This window comes from Mesoplodon densirostris, chromosome 16 (assembly GCF_025265405.1).
Source record: "Mesoplodon densirostris isolate mMesDen1 chromosome 16, mMesDen1 primary haplotype, whole genome shotgun sequence".
In the NCBI taxonomy this organism is placed as follows: Eukaryota; Metazoa; Chordata; class Mammalia; order Artiodactyla; family Ziphiidae; genus Mesoplodon; species Mesoplodon densirostris.
In genome coordinates, this window is record NC_082676.1 from 63624086 (window position 1) to 63645582 (window position 21497).

Genomic DNA, 21497 nt, shown 5'->3' on the forward strand with positions numbered 1-21497 from the left:
TCTCAGCACTGCAGTCTGGGTGGGGGACCCCAGAGCCAGGCATGGGCAGTCAGAGGTGGTCTCCTGTCCATGGCCCAGCTCCTGGCACATCCAAGACAAACCGTGTTTGTAACTCACTTTTATTGTTTCTTTATAAACTTCCTCTCACATGGAGGAATATATTGTTATAGTCATTAGCTTATCTCTTTTCTTTTTTTAAAACTCTATGCTAACAGCAATGGAGCCAAGAGGAGGAAAAACATAAGCTACGATAGAAAGGCACTTAGAACCTGTTAGAATACTGATATCCTGGAATGTGCAACAACAAACCGACAACAACGACACGTACACCGGCCCCTTCGGGCCTGGTCTATCACCGAGTCACATGCTGAGCTAATGTCACCTTCCAGTGCCCTGTTCCTCCGCTCCCGGGGCTTGAGTCTCAAACCCCTCACCCCAATGGGGACTTGAGGCCTGGGGCCCTTAGTGGGGGTGGGGGTGCCTGGGTCCTGGGTGGGGCGCGAGGGAAGGAGACCAGCTCCCTCCTGCTTTGCTCACAGCCCCTTCAAGGGGCAAAGCCAGTGCTGCCGGGCCCTGTCAGTGGGCCGGTTCAGGGTGACCCCTCTGGGACAGAAGGGCAGTCCAGGAAAGGGCAGGGTCAGCAGAGCTGCTCAGAGGAGGGAAATTGCAGGACTGCTAAGGACCCCCCTGCAGTCCCATAGCTCCCTTGTTCTGCAGCCGGCGACACGGAGGGCTTGGTCACTGTGGCCAAGGGCAGGGCAGCCCTAGGAGCCAGACAGAGCTCCTGACTGCTGGGCCAGCACCTCCCAGACCGAACCAGGCCCCCTACGGGGAGGGAACGTGAGGGCTCAGGGCGGGGAATGAGACATGTGCTGCACCGCCAGGGCCTGTGGGAGAGCCCAGCTCCCTGGGCTTGGGCAGCAGTGTGGGCTCTGGGGCACGTGGAGCCCCAGCATCCTTAGCTTATTCTGGCCCCTCCATGGGGGAGCAGAGCAGGGACACAGGGCAGGAGCTCAGCTCAGAAAAGCCAAAGGAAGCAGCCAGGTCGCCAAGTCCAGGCTCCTTCGTCTGGCTTCCCCTTCCCAGGCAGAGGGGCGGGGCCCTCCCAAGGGCATCCTTGGCTGCTTTGTGGCTCCTCTTCCCCTCCTCAAGCCCAGGTCCTTCTGTCCATGGCCTCTGGAAGCTCCTGTGCCCAGCACCAGCCTGGAGCCCTCCCTCGCCTGTGTTGGCCATGACTTGGTGCCCCCAGGACAGGAGCCGTATCCCAGCCTGGGGTTGTGCCTAGCCAGCCTCCCCTCCTAACAACACCCTGCAGGCCTCCACAGCCCCTTGTGCAGGGTGGCACCGCCCCAGGCCAGGCCCGGCTCAGCCCCACCTATTCCCTGAGCTGGGCCAGTCCCAGGTCCTGGCACCTCTCCCTGCTCAGGGCTCCCTGAAAGTAGAGGGAGGCCCAGTGGTGAAGGGGCAGGTGAGTATTCAGCCAGCCCCCTCAATCTGGAGCGTCAGCCAATCCAGAGGAGGGACTGACCCTCGGGCAGCGAGCCGGCGGCTGCAGATGGCGGGCAGTGAAGGGCAGCTGGCAGAGCGGGCCTCCCTCTCCAAGCTGGGAGGCGCCTTGTCATAAGGTAAGGTGGCTTCTTCCTGTGGCTTTGCCAGGGCCTGCGTCTGTCTTGCTCTCCCTCTGGAGGGTAGACCAGAGGGAAAGGGGTCAGGAGCCCCCAGAGCAGGGGCCCAGTGAGGCTAGGCAGGATGGGGTGGGGCCTCGATCCCAGGGGGTCCTCACAGCTCACCATCAAAGGGGATGGGGAGGGAGCCTGGCGCTAGTCAGGAGGGCAGATGCCACCCCACCATCCCCACTGCTGGGACAGGGCTGGCAGGTGGGCAAGGGAGGGAGGGTGACCTGCCCGGCTGGCCACTGGATGAGCGTGGCACTAGAGTTGGGGGATGGGGGGACTGAGGGCTAGGTGGAGGATGGGGCGGGGTGGGGCAGAGGTGAGCCAGGCCTCAGCACCCAGGAGCACAGCTCTCCCTAGCTGGCAGACCCAGTTCCTCCCTTGGGAGCCTGGGGTGCCAGCAATGCCCTTCTAGCACCATCCTTGCTGCCCAGCTTATCTGGGGCTAGGTCTGCCCAGGGACACAGCCAACTGGGCCCTGAGGCAGGAGAACATTATTGCTATTTCGCAGAAGAGTTTCCGTTCGTCAGGGGGCAGGGCTGGGAGCCGCCGGCTGGGCTACAGGTGGTTGGCGTCCACTGAGTGGGTTCAGTTCACCACGGCCGGTTTGAGCAGCACGGAGCCCGGCGGGATGACCACCCAGCCAGGAGTGAGCGCCTCTGGGCTGCTGGCCGCCGAGTTGACGCCTGTGGACAGGTCCAGCACGGTGCCCGGCAGCAGGGGGAGGCCGTCGGGACTTGGCCGGGAGCGGCTGCTCTCAGTCCTCTCCAGGGGGGTCTTGCGGCCCTCTGTGCCCAGGGCCCTGGCCGGCACCGCCCCACGCCCCTTCTCCCCCTCGGCCTTGCCGCCAGCGGAGCCAGCGAGGAGGGAGACCACGGGCAGGCCCAGTCCGCCAGCCCCAAAGGGCGAGGGCAGCAGCGGGTTCTTGGCCAGATTGAGGGGCAGGACGGGGCCGGGCAGCCCAGGGCCCATGCCCCCTGCACCCCCACCGCTCCCGCCATTGCCACAGGCTAGGGTGCTGAGGTCAAGGGGGCCGGGGGCCAGGGGCAGAGGCAGGCCGGGCAGGCCGGGGCCTCCGAAGAGGGCAGCCGGGTTGGGGATGATGATCTGGGCCCCGCTGACGTAGGGGCTGCCGTCAGGGGCGGGCAGTGGTGGTTTGGGGGGTGGGCGAAGTTGCAGCAGCTCTTGCTGCTCGTGCGACACAAAGTGGCCGTGGGCCTTGATATGTTTGCGCAGCGAGCTGGGGTCCGTGTAGCGCTTGTGGCAGCCAGGCATCTTGCAGTAGTAGGGCTTGTCCACGTAGTGGGTACGCGTGTGCTTGAAGCGGTCACTGGAGTTGGAGTAGCGCTTGTTGCAGCCCTCGTAGGGGCACACGTAGGGCTTCTCGCCTGTGGGCGGCGCCGGTGCCGGTGTGAGGGGCTCCCGCCGCCCAGGCCATCCCAGCCCAGTTTCCCACCCCCTACCCCCCACTCGACAGTCCCCAGGCCCCTCACCCCAGACCGAGACCTCCCTGAGAGCAGGGGCTGTCTGATTTGGGGGGTGGTGTCCTCAGCACCGGCAGGAGCTCTGACTCCAGTGGGGACGGCAGGTCGTGGCCGCTAAGAAGCCAGCCTGTGGCCTGGCTGTGTGTGCCCTTGGCCTCAGGCCTGTGCTTCAGACTTTGATGACAGCGACCACTTCCACAGGTAATTGCTTAAAGACCCTGCTGGGGCCTGGCTCACAGTGAGCTCTGCGTGGATGCCCTTGGCCCTGACTCAACACAGTTTCTCCAGATTTACGAAAGGGCTGCTCCCGCTGACCAGGGCCGGCCGAAGCCCCGTGAAGCTGTGAGCCTTTGAGATGTGCCTCTAGTGTAAAATATACACCGGAGTCCACAGACTTTGTAGGAAATGAAGAATTTCAGTGTCTCCTTGATGTGTGTGGGTTTTTTTTGTTTGTTTGTTTTTTGGCCACGCAGCGCAGGCATTCAGGATCTTAGTCCCCTGACCAGGGATTGAACCTGCACCCCCTGCATTGGAAGCACAGTCTTAACCACTGGACTGCCAGGGAAGTCCCTCCCTGATGTTTTAATATTGAAGTGACAACATTTTGAATATACTGAGTTCAAGAAAATGTATCATTGTAATTCACCTCACCGTGTATTTCTTTGTACTTTTTTCAATGGGGACGATTAGGAAATTTAAAATTAAGGGGCTTCCCTGACGATCCAGTGGCTAAGACTCCACACTCCAATGCAGGGGCCTCGGGTTTGATCTCTGGTCAGGGAACTAGATCCCACATGCTACATACAACTAAGAGTTCGCGCGCTGCAGCTAAGACCCGGCGCAGCCAAATAAATAAATATTTATAAAATAAATAAATTAAATTAAGTGTGTGGCTCTGCTGGCCAGTGCTGGCCCTGTTGTGTGCTGGGGTCCGTGAGAAGCGAGCAGACACACTGCAGTCACAGGTGGCATGAGTCGACGATCATACGAACACAATGCCGAGTGTGACACAGGAAGACGAGTCTGTGTCCCGATAGCGCGTGGCGAGGGTCTGACCCACGGGAGAGGCTTCCCCAGCAAGTGGCACTCGGAAAGGGACCGCCAAACAGTTGGGGTACGCGCCTGTCTCTTGGCTGTGCGGATGGCCCGGCGCCCGCACTCCAGCCCCGCCCTTACCTGTGTGTGACCGGTTGTGGATCTTCAGGTTCTCCAGGCGGGAGAAGCTCTTGCTGCAGGTGGGGCAGCGGTGCGGCTTCTCGTTGGTGTGTGTGCGGATGTGGATGAGCATCTTGTATCTGCTCCAGGGAGGGCACAGGAGGAGGACAGCTCAGCCGCTGGACACCCAGGCCCCCCTTCCCACCCACCTCGCCCTCCCTCACCTGGCGTTGAAGCCGCGCCCATGGCGGGCACAGCCCTCCCAGTGGCAGCAGTAGCCTGCGTCCTTTTCGGGCTTGACGTGGTAGTCGTTGACGTGGTCCACCAGGTCTTGTAGGAGCTCAAAGGGCTGGTTACACTGCAGGGCCAAGAGTGTGCTGAGCCCGAGTGGGGCCGCCACCTGCCCTGGACCCTGCCCCACTCTTCCCAACCCCCACTCACCTTGGCCCAGCGACACACCAGCTGCTTGGGCAGGGGCAGCTCTGGCGAGAGGCACTTGTCCTTGGGGGGGGTGAGGAATGAGGAAGCAGGCAGGTGCAGGGCCCCCCCGGAGCCTAGGGGCAGGAAGAACTGGAAGGAGCTGGGGACGCTGTCCAGATAGCGCAGTGGCTGGAGGTCCTGGGGGAGGGCAGGGAGCAGAGCTGGTCAGCACCTGCCCACGGGCCAGTGGGCCCAAACCCCACCCCCACACCCCCGGTCTCCCTCTGTCTGGGGGTTGAGCTGTGTTCCACATGAGGACATGTCACAGCCCCAACCCCTGGTACCTGTGTGCATGACCTTGTATAGAAATAGGGTCTTTGCAGATTTAAGTTAAGAGGTCAGACTGGACAGGGGCCCTAAACCCAGTGACCAATGTCTCCAAAAGAGAAAGGGAGATTTGGACACACACACCGAGGTGGGGGGAGGCCGTGTGATGACAGAGGCAGAGAGTGGAGTGACATGGCTAGAAGGCAAGGAGCACCTGGAGCCACCAGAAGCTGAGAAAGGCAAGGGAGGACTCCCCCTAGAGCCTTTGGAGAGAGCATGGCCCTGTCAACACCTTGATTTTGGACTTTAGCTTCCACAATAATACATTTCTGTTTTAAGCTACTCAGTTTGTGGTCCTTTGTTACAGCAGCCCCAGGAACACACCTTCTCTAGAACACACATCCCCTCCTTACCGGGCCGGTGGGCACTGCAGGCAGGTCCCCATTGCCCTGGCGCTCAGGGGACAGCGAGCTGCTGCCATTGGGCGAGTCCAGCCCGGACGGCGGCGACAAGCTGAGATCCACCAGGGGGGCTGCCGAAAAGCGTCCCTCTACCTTCTCGGGGAACTTGGGGTTCAGCAGGAAGCCTAAGGGAAGGCATGATTCAGGGATACTGGAGCCAGGAGTTCTGACGGGCCAGGCCCTCCTGCCCACGACTCCTCCACTGTGACTCTGGAAGCAGACACCAGCCACGCCCTGCCCCCGCCCCCCCGCACCACCCTGGGACCCCGGAATCTGAGTAGCAGCCTGTACAGCTGACAAATGTGACCTCTGCCGTGGTGAGAGGTCAGCCACTGGTTAAGATGGGAAGTACCCATTTTACAGATGGGAATGGGCTGGCACACAGGGTAAGTAACTGAATAGGGACTGGAACCCAGGGCCACTGATTCCCCATCACAATGTCAGGTAGGGACCTTTCTCACTTCTCTCCGGTCCCTTTCTGCCTCCTTCTGTAACATGAAAGGTTTGGGCTGGGCTGCTTCCAGAGCCTTCCAGCTTGGACGTGGTAGATCTGGTTTTCAGGGTCCACCGGAGACGGAGCAGAAGACCTGAGCCCAAAGCACCCCCTAAGAAGCACTTGCTGGGCTCGGTCCCCAGTCTCAATTGGTCTGGCTGACCGACCACTCTGCCTCAGAGCCCAGACACTGGGCCACGGGGCCTTTTGTTACTACCCATGAATCCCCCGTGCCCTTTATCAGCTCCTCCAAATTCTCCCAGAGGCCTCAGTCTGAATTCTGGCTCTGCTGTGCCAGCTTCAGGAGCTGGGCAAGTTAGTTCCCTCCTCCCAGGGACAGTGTCGCCTCCAAAGATAAACTGCTGGGAGGATGGATGGACAGTGTGGAGCACGCTCTAAGTGAGGCTGTGAGGGGCTGTATGTCCTGGTGGATACACCTGGGACAATTTTCCCATCGCTAGGGCTCCACCAGGGCTGAGACTGCTGCCCTCCCCGGGCACAGTACCTGAGGGCGGGGAGCCCGGGGAGCCTGGGGTGGGGCTGTCATCCACCAGGCCGAGCTCCCTGTGCAGAGCTCGGTGCCGGACTGCACTCAGTGTCCTCTCCCGCTTCTCTCTCGCCGCCCGGAGCTTCGTGATGCTCAGCTTCAGGTCGAGCGGCTCGTCCAAGGAGTGCATGGTGATGGGGGCTGGGGGTGCGGGTGGCAGCAGGCAGCGAGGGGCTCCCAAGTTGGTATTCAGGCAGGAACCTGGAAGAGGACAGGAGCTGTGTTGTGACACTGTGACCCCAGACTCCTCCTCGGGCTGAGCCCATTAAAGCCCACAGAAGCGGAGAGGCAGTGGGTGTTGGGCAGTGTGAAGGCTGTCTCCCCGGGTAGAGAGACCCTCTGAGTGGCTCTGGATAGCAGGTATCATGGTGAGCCAACCACCAACCCACAGCTAACTCCTCCACTTCTCACGAGACTTTTCTGGGAAGCAAAGCTCACAGGGTCCATTCTGCCATGAATGGAGTTTTAGCGACACTGTCTCAGGTTGCAGAGCTAGGAAGTGGCAGAACCATCAGATTCAAGGCCACATCTTCTCCCTGGAACTGGCCAGGCAAGTCCCAAAGGTCATTTCTGACTGAGTGGGAAGTCACGCCTGGGACATACGCCTGGTATGAGCTGGGAGACCCAGAACCAGGCCAGGAGGGTGATGAGTGTCCTCCCAGGTGGCCCTCAGAGGTGCTAGTTACTGACTGCTAGCACCTAGGCAGTTGTGGTCACCTCCAAGGGAATGAGGCTGAGAGCTTGTCCCAGCCAAGCTGTTCAAAGCCTGGCCTGGCCCCAAGGGTTGGGCAGACAGACAGGTGGCCTTGCCTCCCAGGGGCAGTCCAAGGAGAGGGTCCCACAGGCGTGGGGAGCCCGAGGGCTCTGGGCCACCACCAGGGGGCAGCTGGGGACTGTGGCCCAGCCAGGCCATCCAGGGGCAGGGTAGGGGGAAGTGATCGGCTATCTAGTGGTTAGTAAAACACATACATACATATTTTTTTTTTAATGGTGATGATATTCTTTTATTTTGAGTGGTGAATTTTCACCACTTTGAATTTCTCAGTGGTGTAATTTTCTTCACATATAAGTGACCCAAGAGCAAGGGTCCTTTACTCCAAATTCAAACATCATTTTTTACAGCAGCAATCTTTTCACATGCTGGGAAATGGTGTTTCCTTGTGTTTGTTAATTGAGATGATCACACCCTGAAAATCTGTCTGCCAAACAAGATACTCTCTGTCGTTCACGGAATCTAGCTCTTCACAATTTAATAGGGAACATCCCCAAGACCACCACATGGTAAAAGACTTCATGTATTTCACCAGTGTGTATGTTTGCAGAGCTGCCTGGAGCTCTCTCCACGGAGCAGGACGGGGAGCCCATGTCCTCACCCATCTTCTCCAGACCAAGCCCCTCAGCAACTTGGAGCTTGCCCCAGCTCCAAGCCCGGGCTCATCCGTCTCCCCAACAAGCTCCACTTCTGCCAAGACCCTACACACACACAAGTAACAGTGGTCCCCTCCCTCACTTAGGACCCTCTGCTTCTGGGGACACATCCCAAGAGCCAAGCACTTGGCTAACATTGGAGTCTCTGAGCCTGGGGAGGGGGCAGCATTATCAGAGAATGGGTGGCCACACTTGGCTGTGGGACCGGGGTCTGTGACTTGACTTTTCCCTGTTAAACTCCATCAGGTGGGAGCTGGCAGATCTGTTTGGATTAACCCGCAGGCCATGCATGGGCCAGGGGCTCCCAGTGATGCCGGAGGCTGGGGGGGGGAGGCTGGGACCAGACTGCCACCCTGGCCCCTTAGGAGCTCCAGACCCAGGTGGGCAGGTGACAGTGATGGATGGACCTGGGCCCCCTCCACTCTTCCTCTGGCTGGGCAGGGAGCTGCCCTCTGCCTGACCCACCCCCCCAGTTATGTCTGTCTGTCTGTGTGTCTGCCTGTCCCTCCACCTGTTTATTTTTAGACACAGGCCCAGTCCAACCTCCCTGAAGCTCCTCTGTGCTGGGAGCCTGGAAGGGGAGGAAGGAAGTAAATATTTATGCTGATTAAGAATTCAGGAGCCAGGAAGGGCTGGTGGCCTGGTCCTTCAGCTGGCCTAGAGCCACAGGCCTCCCCACAGCCTCTGTCCCCCACCCCCCTACCCGACCTTCTGGAGAAGGGGACCACGAGGGCAGGATTGGGAACTGGGAATTCAGACTGACACTCTCATTGGCAACACTCTCCAAGTAACATCCTTTGGCACCTGCCCGATGCCCTCTCCTAAGGCCAGAGGGGAGCCAGGGAGGAGCCGTGGGTCACCTCGTTTTGAAGACTTGTAGGAGACACTGCCTCAGCCCAGAACTAGGGAGGACCCCGAAAGGATCTTGTCTCCCAGGGTGAGGCTGGGACTACAGCACCCCCCTTAATCAGCAGACCCAGTCCCCAGAGACACACCCCCCCCACTTCCTGCCACTGGGTCCTGCCCTGGGAACAGGGGTTCATTCTGATGAAAGCCAGAGCCCAGCCAGGAGGCCCAGCCTTCCCACTCCTGGGAAAGGAGGAAGGAGCCACCCCCAAAAGCCCACAGCTCCCCACCCTAGGCTGCCCCACCCAAGGGGAGACGCCTGTGACCCCCCACTCCTGCTCTGACCTTGGCCAACCTCAAAGTGTCCCCTTCCACCCCCCCACCCCCAGCCAGCAGTGGCCAGTTCTGGGCTCTGGGCTCTGCTCTTTGTTCCCGGGCTGGGTGATGGGGGCAGTCCAGAGCCAGGGTCACATTCTCCTGGGCCTTAGAAGCCCGGAGTGGGTATGCAGCTGGGCCTGGAACCCCGGGACTGGCGCTGTGACCACCTCCGGAGGCCGGCAGCCAGCCATCACCCGATCGATTTGGGGGTGGGGAGGTGGACACTCGGTGTCTGTTTCCCGGAGAAGGAGAGGGACGCTCCGAAGAGTGACCCGTCTCGCCGAGAGTAGAGGCGAGTCTCAGGTAGCGTGGAGCCTGGCTGCGGAACCCTGGCCTCAGTTTCCCGCTGATCGCGAGGTGACGCGACAAGCGCCCCGCGCTAGCGGGGTCATGCGGTCCCCGAGCGCGGGGGTTGGGCGGGGAGGCGGCGCCGAGGTGGCCGCGCAGCCGGGCGCCGCTGCTCCAGCTGCGAAAGGAACTAATTAGGGCGGAGGGAGCGGGAGGAAGCGGCGCGGGTGGGAGCGCGCGGGGGTGGCGCGGGGACCACCGGGGCGGCGGGGGCGGGGCGGGGTCACCCCGAGGGTGGGCCGCGGTGGGCCTCGGGGGCCCGGACCCCGCCCCGCCGCGCCCGCCTGCTGGCCGAGCGCAGACAATGGCCGCTATTGTGCGCCCTCCGGCCGCGCTCAGACGGCCCCCAGCTGCAGCGCCCGCAGCGCCCTCCCGGCCCTACCTGGCAGCCCGGCCCACCCCAGCGGGGGGCGGGGCCGGCCCCTCGGGGAAACTAAGGCCGGGACAAGTCACCGCCTCCACCAGGGTCCTGCGGCGTGGGGTGGAACTCACACCCGCAAGTGGGGGTCAGCATCCATTAAGCACCTACCATGTGCCAGGAGCCGTGTGTGCACGAATTCTCTGAACCCTCTAAAGTCGCTCTGGTGAGTGACGCCGTTGGTTTCCCTGTGGCACAGATAAGGAAACTGAGGCTCAAGGTCACCAGGCTAATGGGAGCCGCCCGGCAGGAATCTGCTCTGGAGAAAGCCCCTCGTCCCTGCTTGGGAGAGGGCCGCTGGCTGGGCCTGAGCCGGGAAAGGGGCCTGTGTGGACGGAGGCGGCAGGCTTGGCACGACCCCTGAGAAGCGCTCAGGGTCTCCTTGGCAGAAACAGAGGACAGGGCCCCTGTAAGAGGGGCCTCCCTGCCCACCCCACAGCAGCGTGGGACCAGGTGAGCGAGCGCCAGGGTAGCAGTGTTGTCAGGGCAATGAGAGGCACAACCCTTATTCCCAGGGGTTGTCCTGAAACTGCCCTTTGAGCAGCTGTGACCCGTCCAGCCTAGGACTTGGGGATCAGGACCCAGGAGGTACCTCTCAAAAGCCCACGTGACTTTCTTGCTATGGAATGGAAAGCAGAAGCAAGTCCCTGGCTTCCCTGCATCTGGAAGGGTGCCCCTGCATCTGGTACAGGGACCATCATTGTCAGCACGTGGGTCTTACAGAGGCGGAAGCTGAGGGCTGGGAGGGGAGACCTCTGGCCCAGGTTGCATGAGTGGGTGGCATGCCCACTGTTTAAGGCAGGTGTTGTTTCATCCCCATTTGCAGATGCAAAAACTGAAGCTCAGGGAGATTAAGTGATCTGTCCAGGTTCACACAGCTTGTCTGTGGCAGAGCTGGGTTTCAAGCCCATGTGAACCCAGAAGCTGTGTTCACCATTAGCCCCTCCTGGGCCCATGGACATGGGAAGGGGCAGGCAAAGGGGGTCTGGCTTCCCACCCCCTCCCTGCCCAGGGGTTTGTGGGAGCTAGGTGCAGAGCCCAGGAGGGACAGCAGGCTGTGAGTGGGTGCTGGAGGGGCTGACTATTGGGGGGGCCCACAGGGAGGCTTGGGGAGCTGAGGGCAGATATGCTACCAAAGCAAACGACCCCACAGCCCTGCATTCCTGGGAACTGCTGTGGCGCCCTGCTCTGGCCAAGAGCTCCACCCTCCTCAGCCACGCAGTGGCAGGGGCTGGGGGGCAGGGGCAGGCCTCATCTTCTCAGGGCCCCCCTTTCCGACCAGGCCACAGAGCAGGGCTCCAGTATGGGTCAGACCACCTGGGTCTCCAACTTGGCCCTGCCACTTCCTGCCCATTTGACTTAGGGCAAGTCACCTCCCAGTCTGAGCCTCATTGTTGTCATGTCTAAAACAGGACTATAATCATAGTATAAGACATACCCCTCGGGCTTCCCTGGTGCCACAGTGGTTAAAAATCCACCTGCCAGTGCAGGGGACACGGGTTCGAGCCCTGGTCCGGGAAGATCCCACATGCCGCGGAGCAACTAAGCCCGTGCGCCACAGCTACTGAGCCTGCGCTCTAGGGCCTGCGAGCCACAACTACTGAAGCCCACATGCCTAGAGCCTGTGCTCCGCAACAAGAAGCCACCGCAGTGAGAAGCCCTAGCACTGCAACAAAGAGTAGCCCCCACTCGCTGCAACTAGAGAAAGCCTGCACCCAGCAACAAAGACCCAACGCAGCCATAAATAAATAAATAAATAAATTTAAAGACATACCCCTCATTGGATTTTGGGGAGAAATCAATAAAATGGTGCACATACAATGATTAGTGTTTCCCGTTAGTACGTAATGTTCAGCACCTAGAACACTGCCGGGCGCATAGTAGGTGCTTAATCAAACTTGTGAATGAATTGTCACTAGCGCTGCTGAGTCCCCCAGTCTTTGGCCAGTTTGGGCCTGTGAGGACAGCTGAGAGGGAACGGGCCCTCCCACTGTAATCACAGACATAGTCTCACCCTCAGCTGGGAGTACCTGTACTTCAGTTGAGGGTGTAACTAAACAAGCTTGTGCCCCTCGGAGGGCCACAGTCTCTGCTATCCAGTGGAGTGGCCACAGCTAACCCAAGCCACCTTCCAGAGCCCGACTGCATCAAAGAAAGAGCACTGGGAGGTCCTGGAGAGACTCTGAGCAGCCCTGGAAGAAGGAAGTATCCTCCCAGGACCTAGGGGGCTTATCCTGAGACTTCGACCCAAGCAGGTCCCAGGAGAGGGGCCAGTGCCGGCAGCACTTCCTGGAAGAGCGTGGGGTTCGCCTTCCCCAGGAACCTCTTGCTTGACAAGCAGACCCCGCCCCCACCCCAAGATGGGCACTCAGCCAGCATGGGGGTGAGGGTGGTGGGCTTCCCCAGGTCTCCTGGAGGGCAGACCCTGCCTAGGTGGGAGCTCAAGGGCCTCCAGGTGACACAGCCAGGGCTGAGCTCTCTGCTTAGCCATGGGGGCCTCGGGAAAGCTCCCAGCTGGGCACCTCCTGAGCAGGGGTGCATGCCGGGAACCCCCCACTTGGGTACGTTTAGAAAGCCCTACCCAGAGTCAGGCTACCAGGTCCCAGTCCCCTGTCACACCTTTGAGACTTGGTTTCCTCATCAGGAATACAGGCCCCATGGATAAGGTGCCAGCTCACGGGGCACCCCACAGGGCGAGATTGCCAGGCACCTGGCACACAGGAGGTGCCAGCAACTGGTAGCCCTGAAGATTCTTGTTTCCAGCCCTGGGCTGGGGGTGCCCCACACAGTAACTCAGCCTCCAAGGTCACCCAGATGGATCAGGCAGTACTGATGCTGGAAGGCAAGCAGCTGGCTCCCCTATGCCCCTCCCCGGCTCCAGCTTCCCAGGAGCTACATTTCCTTCCCCAATGCCAGCAGGGTGACAACAGGCTCAAGCTCGGGGGGTGGGGGGGGAGGTGGGGGGGAGCAGCTCACACATGGGCCAGGCCTGCAAATGCACACTCACACAGACACACACACCCCCATCCAGCTGCAAGGGCCAGCCTGGCACAGAGGCCTCCCCTAGCCTGGTGGCTCCAGGCCCATCAAGGCGGCCTCCCACCCCCCACCCCCCCCACCCCCCCCACCCCCCCGCTGCCTGCCTGCCTGCAGCCACCTTTGCACAACTATGTCTGGTATTTTCCTGTCTGCCCAGCTTGGGGGGGGCGGTGCGTGGGGCTATGAGCATTGCCTGCACCTGGGCCTCAGCCAGAGGCAAGCCCGCCAAGCAGCCCCCACGCCCAGGTGGCGGGTGGAGAGGGAAGGGCTGGGCCCCCAGGCCACCCAAATCCCTGGGAGGGGCCAGCACCAGGGGAGCCAGACAGGGACACACACCAACAAGGCTTAGGCACAGCAGCCTAGGCCCTGCCAGGCAGCACTGCCACCCGGAGTGCAGGGACAGGGCTGGGCACTCTGCCAGTGCTCTCTAGGGCCTGCAGAGGCGTTGGCCAGTGTCCCACAGGACATGGATGGGCACCCATGGCACCCTCAGACATATAGGCACATGCATATGTGTCACACCTGTGCATACACACGCCACACACAGGACACGGCAGGTAACCAGAGTCAGGGTCCTGGACCCAGGAGTCTCGGCTTATGGGTGGGAGCGGGGATGAAGCCCAGTCCCCACAGAGAAGGAAACACTGTGCTTCCCACACTGAGCCTGGCTGCAGAATGAGTCCAGGAGTGCCACCCAAGTCCTGGGGGCCCCTCCTCACGGCCCAACCCTCCCACCACCCCGGGACAGGGACCAGGCCCACTGCGAACAGCCCCCGCCAACTCAAGAAGGCAGGAGGTGGCCAGGCGGGCTCTGGACTTTGGCCCTTCCATCCGCTTCATTTACCAACCACTCAGTTATGCATTCCAACACCAGGCCCTCCACTCGGTCCTGGGGGCCCACAGATGAATGAGAATGAAGGGCGCCCAGACTCACAGAGGTGAACAATGTTGGGGGGGGGGTGCTCCTGTGTGTCTGTGGTGGGGGGGGTTGGATCCAAGTTGGCCACGTGGACATGGGGCGAAGCGTTGGGGTCCTCACAACTAGTGCTATGGGCCATCTCCATTCATCCTCAGGACCCTGTGACTTAGGTGCTATTCTCCCCACTTTCCAGATGGGGAAACTGAAGCTCACAGTGGTTCAATTAACTGCCAAAGTCACAGAGCTTATAAATAGCACGGCTGGGATTCACCTCCAGGGTCCAAAGCCCACATTCTTTCTGCGCCCAACACTGCAGAGGCCTGGGAGTGTGGCCCCAACTGACCCACAATGAACCTGCCTGTCATTCAGCAGAGGAGGAAGCCCAAGAGAGAGGCTGGGCCAGGACCTGGAGGGTACTGGGGAGCCATGGACTGCTCTACACAGAAGACTGCCATCTTCCTTTCCAGCCCAATCTCCTGTTCCCAGGCTCTCCCCTTCAGCACCTCCTTTCTCAGGACTCCCTGCCTCCTGCTCACCTGATGCTCTTGGGTGCTAGCTCCTGCCTCACAACCTTCTGCGCTTCCATATTCTCCTCCAGCTGCCACTCCCCTCCGATCTCCTCCTCCAGAGTCTCCCCTGATTCACTCTTTGCCTCTTGTAGGCATACATGGCTGTCCTTCCAGGTGCCTGAGAGCTGAGCAGAGGACCTGCCTCTGTCCCCACACCGCTGAGGGCAGCATCCCTAGCCCTGCAGCGGCCCCTTGCTGCCTGCCACACTCGCCCTGGGTCCAAGTCCTCACAAGTGCATCACTAATGCCACTCCTTCCACCACAGTGAACTGAGCAGCAATGGGAAGTGCTGGGGACTCAGAGCCAGACAACCAGGCCTGCTCCGATTTGATGTGAGCAAGGCTCTGGGCCTCAGTTTCCCCATCGGTGAAAGGAGGGGGCTGGCCTAGAGTAGGACCAGAGCTTGAACATCCAAACCATTCCCCTAACGGCACCATCACACCTGCCCTTCCCTTCTCTCTCTCTCTCTCTCTCTCTCTCTCTTTTTTGGCCATGCTGCAAGGCATGGATCTTAGTTCCCCAACCAGGGATCAAACCCATGCCCCCTGCAGTGGAAGCACAGAGTCTTAACCACTGGAGTGCCAGGGAAGTCCCCAGCCCTTCACTTTTCTCAAACACTTGGTACTCAGTGAATGTTTGTTGAATGAATGAGAGAATGAATCCATTGGTGGTACCTACCAGCAGGGGAGGTGTGGAGGGGCTTAAGGCCCAAAGAGGGAAGTGGTTTGCCCATGAGGCAGGGCCGACACAGATGTCTCCTCCTCCCTGTCTGGGGCAAGGGACCCAGGAGCAGACCTGGGCGGTGAGGGTAAAGCAGTCAGCATCACCCTGATCGGTTGGGATGACCAGAAGGGCGCAGTTCCCGCAGCTTCATCTCCTGCCACTCCCACCCAGCCCTGACACAGAGCCGCCCCAGAACAGCTGGTCTAGCCCAGGCCCAGCAGGAGCTCCAGCACAAACTCTGGACTCCACCCCCATGCCCTCTTCCCAGCCACCCCTGCCCCTCCCCTGCTCCCACTCTGGGTAGCAAAGCAAGTCCAGAAGCCAGGGGCATGAACCCAAAGGAAACACCCACTGGGTGGGGCCGTGCCAGGCCTGGCCTGTTTCAGGCCCTTGGGGCCCAGGGCCCACGGGACCACTCAGGATGTCCACTAGGTATCCTGAAGGGGGTGTTGGGGGCCTGGCCTGGAGGAGGTTGGGGCTGGCAGGCAGACAGCCAGCAGCACTGGAGTGGGGGGTACTTTACAACAGGCAGGACAATGGAGGGCCCCACAGCCTTGGGGGGAGGTGGACATCACAGCTCTGGGTCAGTCAGCCTGGAAGTGTGGTGATGGGGGTTGCCGAGGGTCTGGACGCAGGAAGGAGTGGCCCTGGGGAGAAATGGCTCAGGCAGGCTGGGACTTGCCAGGCAGACCCAGGCGGACGATGAGGGGGAGGGAGGGAGGCTTCCTCCAGACACAGCTGTCCCACATGATGCCCATGCAGAGGATGGGGGGCAGCAGAGAAGCTGGGGGGATTCCCAGGCTGAACTGACATTTCAGGGGCCAGGACCACACAATCCTAGGCTCTGGTTCCCCTCTGACCCTCCCTGATCCTAAGTGACCCTGGGCCAAGCCCTCAAGTCTCTGAGCCTCAGTTTCCTCCCCACCCGCCTCCTTACTCCCAGGATCCCAGTGGGAAGCTACCCTGTGAGTGTGTCAGGCAAACAAGACCCTCGGTCAGCCAGGCAGGATTGTCTTCCTGGAGGCTCCCGGGGGCTGACTCAGGCAGCTCAGCAGTCTCCTGGGGCCTCAGCAGGTTCCCACCCACCCTTGGCCATGACTGGAGGAAGGGGCCAGAGGCCGGGTCTGAGTCCTTCTGGAGATAGCCATCTGCCATGACGGGGGTACGTGTACACATGCATGTCACACATGCTCACGTCGGCCCTCGCTGTGGAGGTAATACCTGGCCTCTCTAGCAGTGAAGACAAAGGGCCTGAGGCTCCAGCCACCCCCCAGTTATGGCTCTGGAAGATTCTCAGCCCCCGCTGCCCATCCCCCACCAGGGGCAACTGGAGCAGACGGGAAGTCCTCCCCCATTGGAATCACCTCCCATCTCTGTGGCCCCCAGGCCCCTCCAGTTACCCAGACCCTCCATCCCATCTGAGAGGGGGAGGGGAGTGGAGAGCCAGAGCTCCCTGCCCCCCAAGATGCCCAGAGCAGGGCCTTTACCCTGCCCAGCCTGAGGGAGCTTGGAGACATGTCCCAGGCAGGAGGCAGGTCAGACCTCTGGGGCTCCCAGAGCACCTGGAAGGGGTCCCACAGCCCCAGAGCTGGAATGGGAAAGAGGACCAAGAACCCCTGCAGACCTGGGCCAGGCCTCGTCTCCCCCGTGGAGAAGTCTGGAGCTGAGGCCAGGAGGATCAGTGCCAGGAAAAGGATGGAGGCTCGGGGCCCAGTATGCACAGCTGCTAGGGCCAGCTCGGGCCCCCCTCAAGAGCAGGCTCCTCTCTTGTGCCAGGCCACCAGACCCCAACCCCATCCTCCCGAACCATAGCAGACCCAGGAACTCAGGCCCAGATGCCCATCGGCCCTCTTCCATACTGTGCCTCAGTTTCCTCGTTTGTCAAATAGGGATCAATGAGTCTCTCTCACGAGGCTAATGTAGCAATTTCAGGTGACAGATGTCAGTGCCTGTGATGGCCACTGGAAGGCATCCTTTTGATTTTCTCAGGGAGCTGTTAGAGGCATTCCTCCCCTGCTGCTCCATCTCCTGGCCCACTTCACCTCCCCAACCCACCCCCAGCCCCCAGGACCTGAGCTGATATTTTTATTAGTTGGAGAGACAGCAGGGGCTTATAGGGCTAAGTTGGATCCTGGAGAGAAACCTGGGTCTACTCCAGACCATGCCCCTGCATAAGACACCCCCCACCCACTCAGCAAGTCCATTCCTGTCCAGGTGTCAGGGTCACCCCAACCGTGGCTCATCAGCGAAGCACTAGAGGTCCTGGGTGAAAGTGCGGAGTCCCTGCCCCCAGGGTGGGGCTGAAGCGGCCACCCTGGAAACCACTAGGGCAGATGTGTCCCAAGGGCCTTGCAAAAGCTGTGGTGTCTTCCACCCAGGGCTGGAGGCAGGCTGGGGCAAGGCTGGGTATCCCATCCCCGCCTGGCCCTGGCATTCTCAGAGAGGTGAACCCCCAGACTTATGTCTGGACTGTGGCCCATCTCTAGGACTCTTTCACAGGCCCTGGGAGAAGAGGCAATTTGGGTTGGGGGGGAGATCCACATCTTTTGGCTGGCCCCAAAGACACCCTTGCCAGCCAGGGACACCCCCACCTCTGAGAAGGGTGCTTATCGAGGTGAAGGGAGGACCACCCAGCACCTTCCAGGGGTCAGCTCTCTGGCCTCAGTCGTCTGTATGAAATATAAAATGACAATAACTCCAAATAGAGGAGGGCTTCTCAAAGCCTCGAAAAAGGCAGACCCACACCCCACCGCCCCATTCCACTCGGCTCAGGGCCTCCCCACTGCAATCCGAATTTCCCACTTGGGTGAGGGGCCTCTTCAGCCCTGCCTGGAACACGGGAACCTGGGGAGGCCTCCTGCGCGGGAGAGAGCCAGCAGCAGCCCTCGCCCCAACCCCTGGTGTGCCTCTCAGCGCCAGGGGCCCCACCCCAAACGCCTCCCAGAGAGCTCAGCTGCACGCCCCAGCCCCACATCTGGTCCCCCAGCCACAGCTGTCGCCACCCTCCCTCATCCTGGGATTGCCCCAAACTCTGCCTGGCGCCCGTCCCCGCCCCCTCGCCCAAGTGGGAAATTCGGATTCCAGGCAAGTCGAGTTGGGGTAGATGGAAATGCACATAGGAAAATGTCAGGAAAACACATTCTTCCTTCTATAAGGCAGCTCAGACCCCGGAGGATTAGGTGGCAGATGACACTCCCACAGCCTGGGCCAAGGCCAGGAAAGGAGAGGAGAAGGGAGAGGGGTCCACATGATGGAGCTGAGAGGGATCCAGGCCCTCTGACAAGCTCCAGGGAGAGGCCCTGGCAGAGCTCTGTCCCCAGACCAGTTTGCCCTTTTGCCCGGCACTCCCAGCAAGGAGGGGAGCCCAGGCAGGAGAAGACATCGCTGTGGCTACCCATCTGCAGCTGGGCTTTTCAGAAACAACAAAAGCTTTGGGGGGGACTCAGTTCACAGGATTGTTTAAAAATGAGGTTTCTGGATGTCTGTGGCATTCAGTTATTCATAGTGGCTCCACCCACGGATAATTGAGAGTTGGCTTTTGTTGGCCTTAGCCCCCTCTCGGCACCCCCCACCCCCAGGTCTTCTCATGGACTCTGCAGGTCAGGAAGCTCACCTTGTCTGACCCCCTTGGTTTTACAGAAGAGGAAACTGAGACCCAGAAGGGGGAAGAGCCTGGCCCAAGGACCCTCGGGAGTTGGTGGCACCGCCAAATGTCGAATCCAGGACATTAGACTCCCAGGCTAGGGGCTTTTCCCTTCACCCTCCAGGCTGTGGCCCAGCTCCAGCGAATCCCCCAAAGCCACTGACCCCAAAAGCAGTGGTGCCTGGAAGTGGGGTGACTCACTGTCTGGCTTCCTGGGGCACCTCCTCCCCATCAGTGAGGGAAGGACTGGCAGGTGTCCCTGTGTAGAGAGCCAGGAGCAAGGAGAGGCCCCCAGGGGTCCTGCATCAGGGTCACTCAGGGGCCGAAGAGCCCCAGCTGGAGGGATTTAACATCAAAGGTCAAAGGTCACAGACAGGGAAGGGCGGGCAGGCATAGGGGTCAGAGGGTCAGCGCTAATGGCAGCTCCGGAAAGGAGGGGGAGGGGAAGGGGCTAAGGAAAACGGGCCGCTTTCAACGGGTCTTCAACCCCCATAAATGGTGCCCAAGCCCCTGGCACTGCCTCCTGCTTGGCTGACTGCAGACAGGGCCAAGCCAAGCTGGGCTGGGCTGTGAAATGAGCTGGGCTGGAGCTCAGAAAGGGGTGTCCTGGGAGGGGCCCCCAGGTGCAGCCCCTCCCCCAGTGCCGGCCAGGGCCAGCTGGGAGGCCCAGCCTGGGCCCAGAGGGGAGAAGGAGGAGCAGAGGGGAGGTGCCCAGGAGGTCGTGGAGAGGGTTGTGTGAGCTGGGCTGGAACAGCTGTGGCACCGTGGCACTGGTGTGGGGATTGGGGAGGGCTGGGCGGGTGGGCACACTGAAGGGGCCAGTTTCCCCTTCCCTGGGCCTGTCTTCCGTAGCTGCTGGTTAAGCCCCACCTTCCCTCCAGGATGTCAAGACAAGGCATGTCTAGGACCTTCAGATGGCTGCCTCCAAGGACCACAGCTCAGGCCCTGTCCCTGGCCCAGACCAAGAACCATGGGAGCCCAGGCCTTGGCCAGGTCCCCAGCTGGCCTGGCTGCCCCCTCAGTGTCAAGCGTTCCCTTCAGAGCCAAGATCCTGGGCTGTGATGGCTGGGGGCCCAGGGCTCCTCCCAGGATCCCTTCCCGCTTCCCAGGCCCCAGGGCAGGGCTGGGCAGCTCCCTGCAACCATCACTGCCCAGGGTGGCCGGCCAGGCGGGCCCTCCTGGAGAGGCGGACAGGCCGCATGCTGCCCTGCTGTGGCCTGAGTACCCGGCTGGGCAGGGCAGTGTGCCAAGGCCTCCAGGTGCCAGCCTGGATTCCAGCCCCATCCCAGGGGGCCTTCGGGGAAGCAGGGCGCAGGCATCTCCCTCCTTCGGGATGCACCTGCCTTGCCCCCCTCCTTCCGCCCCCATCCAGACCCTCCCTCAGGCAGGTTGGAAACCCCTGCCCTCCCCACTCTGCCAGACCCTTCTGCTTGCACCCAGACAGCAGGGGAGGAACAAGTGTTGGACAGGACGCCAGCTCCCAGTCCTGACCCCTGGGGACGCCTCCCTCCCCTGGCCCGAGGAAGGTCGGGGCTAGCCAGGGGCAGCAGGGGGAGACTTTCCTGGACCAGGGAGGAGACACCTTTCAGCCCCCATCCTATAAACAGCCCCGCCGTGTGAAAGGGCGGCTGCCCGGCTGCCCCAGACAAGTTCGTGCTCGCGCTCGGGGGTAGGGGTGGGGGCCTCTCTCACCCCGCAGCACGCCCCCACCGCGGCCGCCCAACTTCCCCGCCGAAGTTTGCTCCCGCCCGGGGCTCGGCCGCAGCTCGGCCCGGCCTCCGGACAGAGGGAGGTAAGGAGGGAGGAGAAAGACAGAGAGACGGAGGGACGGGGCCGGGGAGCCGGCGAGGGAGGGAGCGCGCGAGCCAGCGAGCGAGGGAGCAAGCGCGGGGGCCCCGGCGAGGGCTCACAATGGCCCGGGGCGAGGCGCGGACGAGGGAGGAGTAGGCGACCCTCGGGTCCCGCAGCCCCCGCGCGACAGGCCAGCCCCCCGCGCCGGTCCCCGTCCCCACGGCGCGATGCCTGGGGGCTTCCTACCTCGGCGGCGGGGGAGGTCGGGCTCCCGGCTGCGGGCTCCGGCGGTCTGGGGGCGGTGGGAGAGCGAGCGGGGGAGGGGGCCGGGCGGGCGGGGGCCAGGGCCCGAGGCTCACGGGGCGCAGGCTCCCCTGGCACGGCCGCCCGGCGCCCGGCCGCTCCGCCACATCTGCAGCTCCGGCAGGGAAGGTGGCCGCGGCGGCCGGGCCGTGCGGGGATGTCTTAGAGAGGGAGGGAGGAGGGAGGAGGGAGGAGGGAGGAGGGAGGCGGCGGGAGGAGGGACAGGCGGGCCGCGGAGGAGGGGTAGGAGGAGGGGCGCGGGGGGCGGCCTCCCTCCCTCCCTCCTCCCTCCCTCCTCCCTCCCCCGCTGCTTCCCTCACTCCCGCCCTCCCAGCAAACCCCTCTCGCCGCCGCGGCCCCAGGTCCGGGGCGCCAGCTGCCAGGCGGGGCGTGCGCGTCGTGGGGAGGAGGCGGCCGGGAGCCGGCGCTGGGCCGGGGGAGGGGAGGAAGGGAGGGCGGCGCGGCCGGGGGAGCGGGCACCGGGAGGGAGGGGGCGCCGGGCCGCGGCCGAGCCGCGCGCGGCCTCCGCGGC

At 61.8% G+C, this 21497-nt stretch overlaps 1 protein-coding gene across 1 annotated transcript; it reads right to left on the bottom strand.

Annotated features, from left to right (window-relative positions):
* Nucleotides 1–105: 105 nt before the first annotated feature.
* Nucleotides 106–21129, bottom strand: GLIS2 (GLIS family zinc finger 2). Its single transcript, XM_060119842.1, has 7 exons — nt 20909–21129; nt 6519–6761; nt 5473–5645; nt 4754–4930; nt 4537–4670; nt 4334–4452; nt 106–3061 (listed from the first exon to the last, which is right to left on the bottom strand). The coding sequence occupies exons 2-7, from the start codon at nt 6688–6690 to the stop codon at nt 2262–2264; spliced, it is 1575 nt and encodes a 524-aa protein (XP_059975825.1). The 5' UTR covers nt 6691–6761; nt 20909–21129; the 3' UTR covers nt 106–2261.
* Between the last annotated feature and the right edge of the window lie 368 nt (nt 21130–21497).

Excerpts from the sequence above, each read along its gene's own strand:
- GLIS2 (XM_060119842.1), bottom strand. The coding sequence starts at position 6,690 with ATGCACTCCTTGGACGAGCCGCTCGACCTGAAGCTGAGCATCACGAAG. Across the intron at positions 4,671-4,753 it reads TGGTGTGTCGCTGGGCCAAG|TGTAACCAGCCCTTTGAGCT; the intron begins GTGAGTGGGGGT and ends TTGGCCCTGCAG. Across the intron at positions 4,453-4,536 it reads GGGCGCGGCTTCAACGCCAG|ATACAAGATGCTCATCCACA; the intron begins GTGAGGGAGGGC and ends TCCCTGGAGCAG.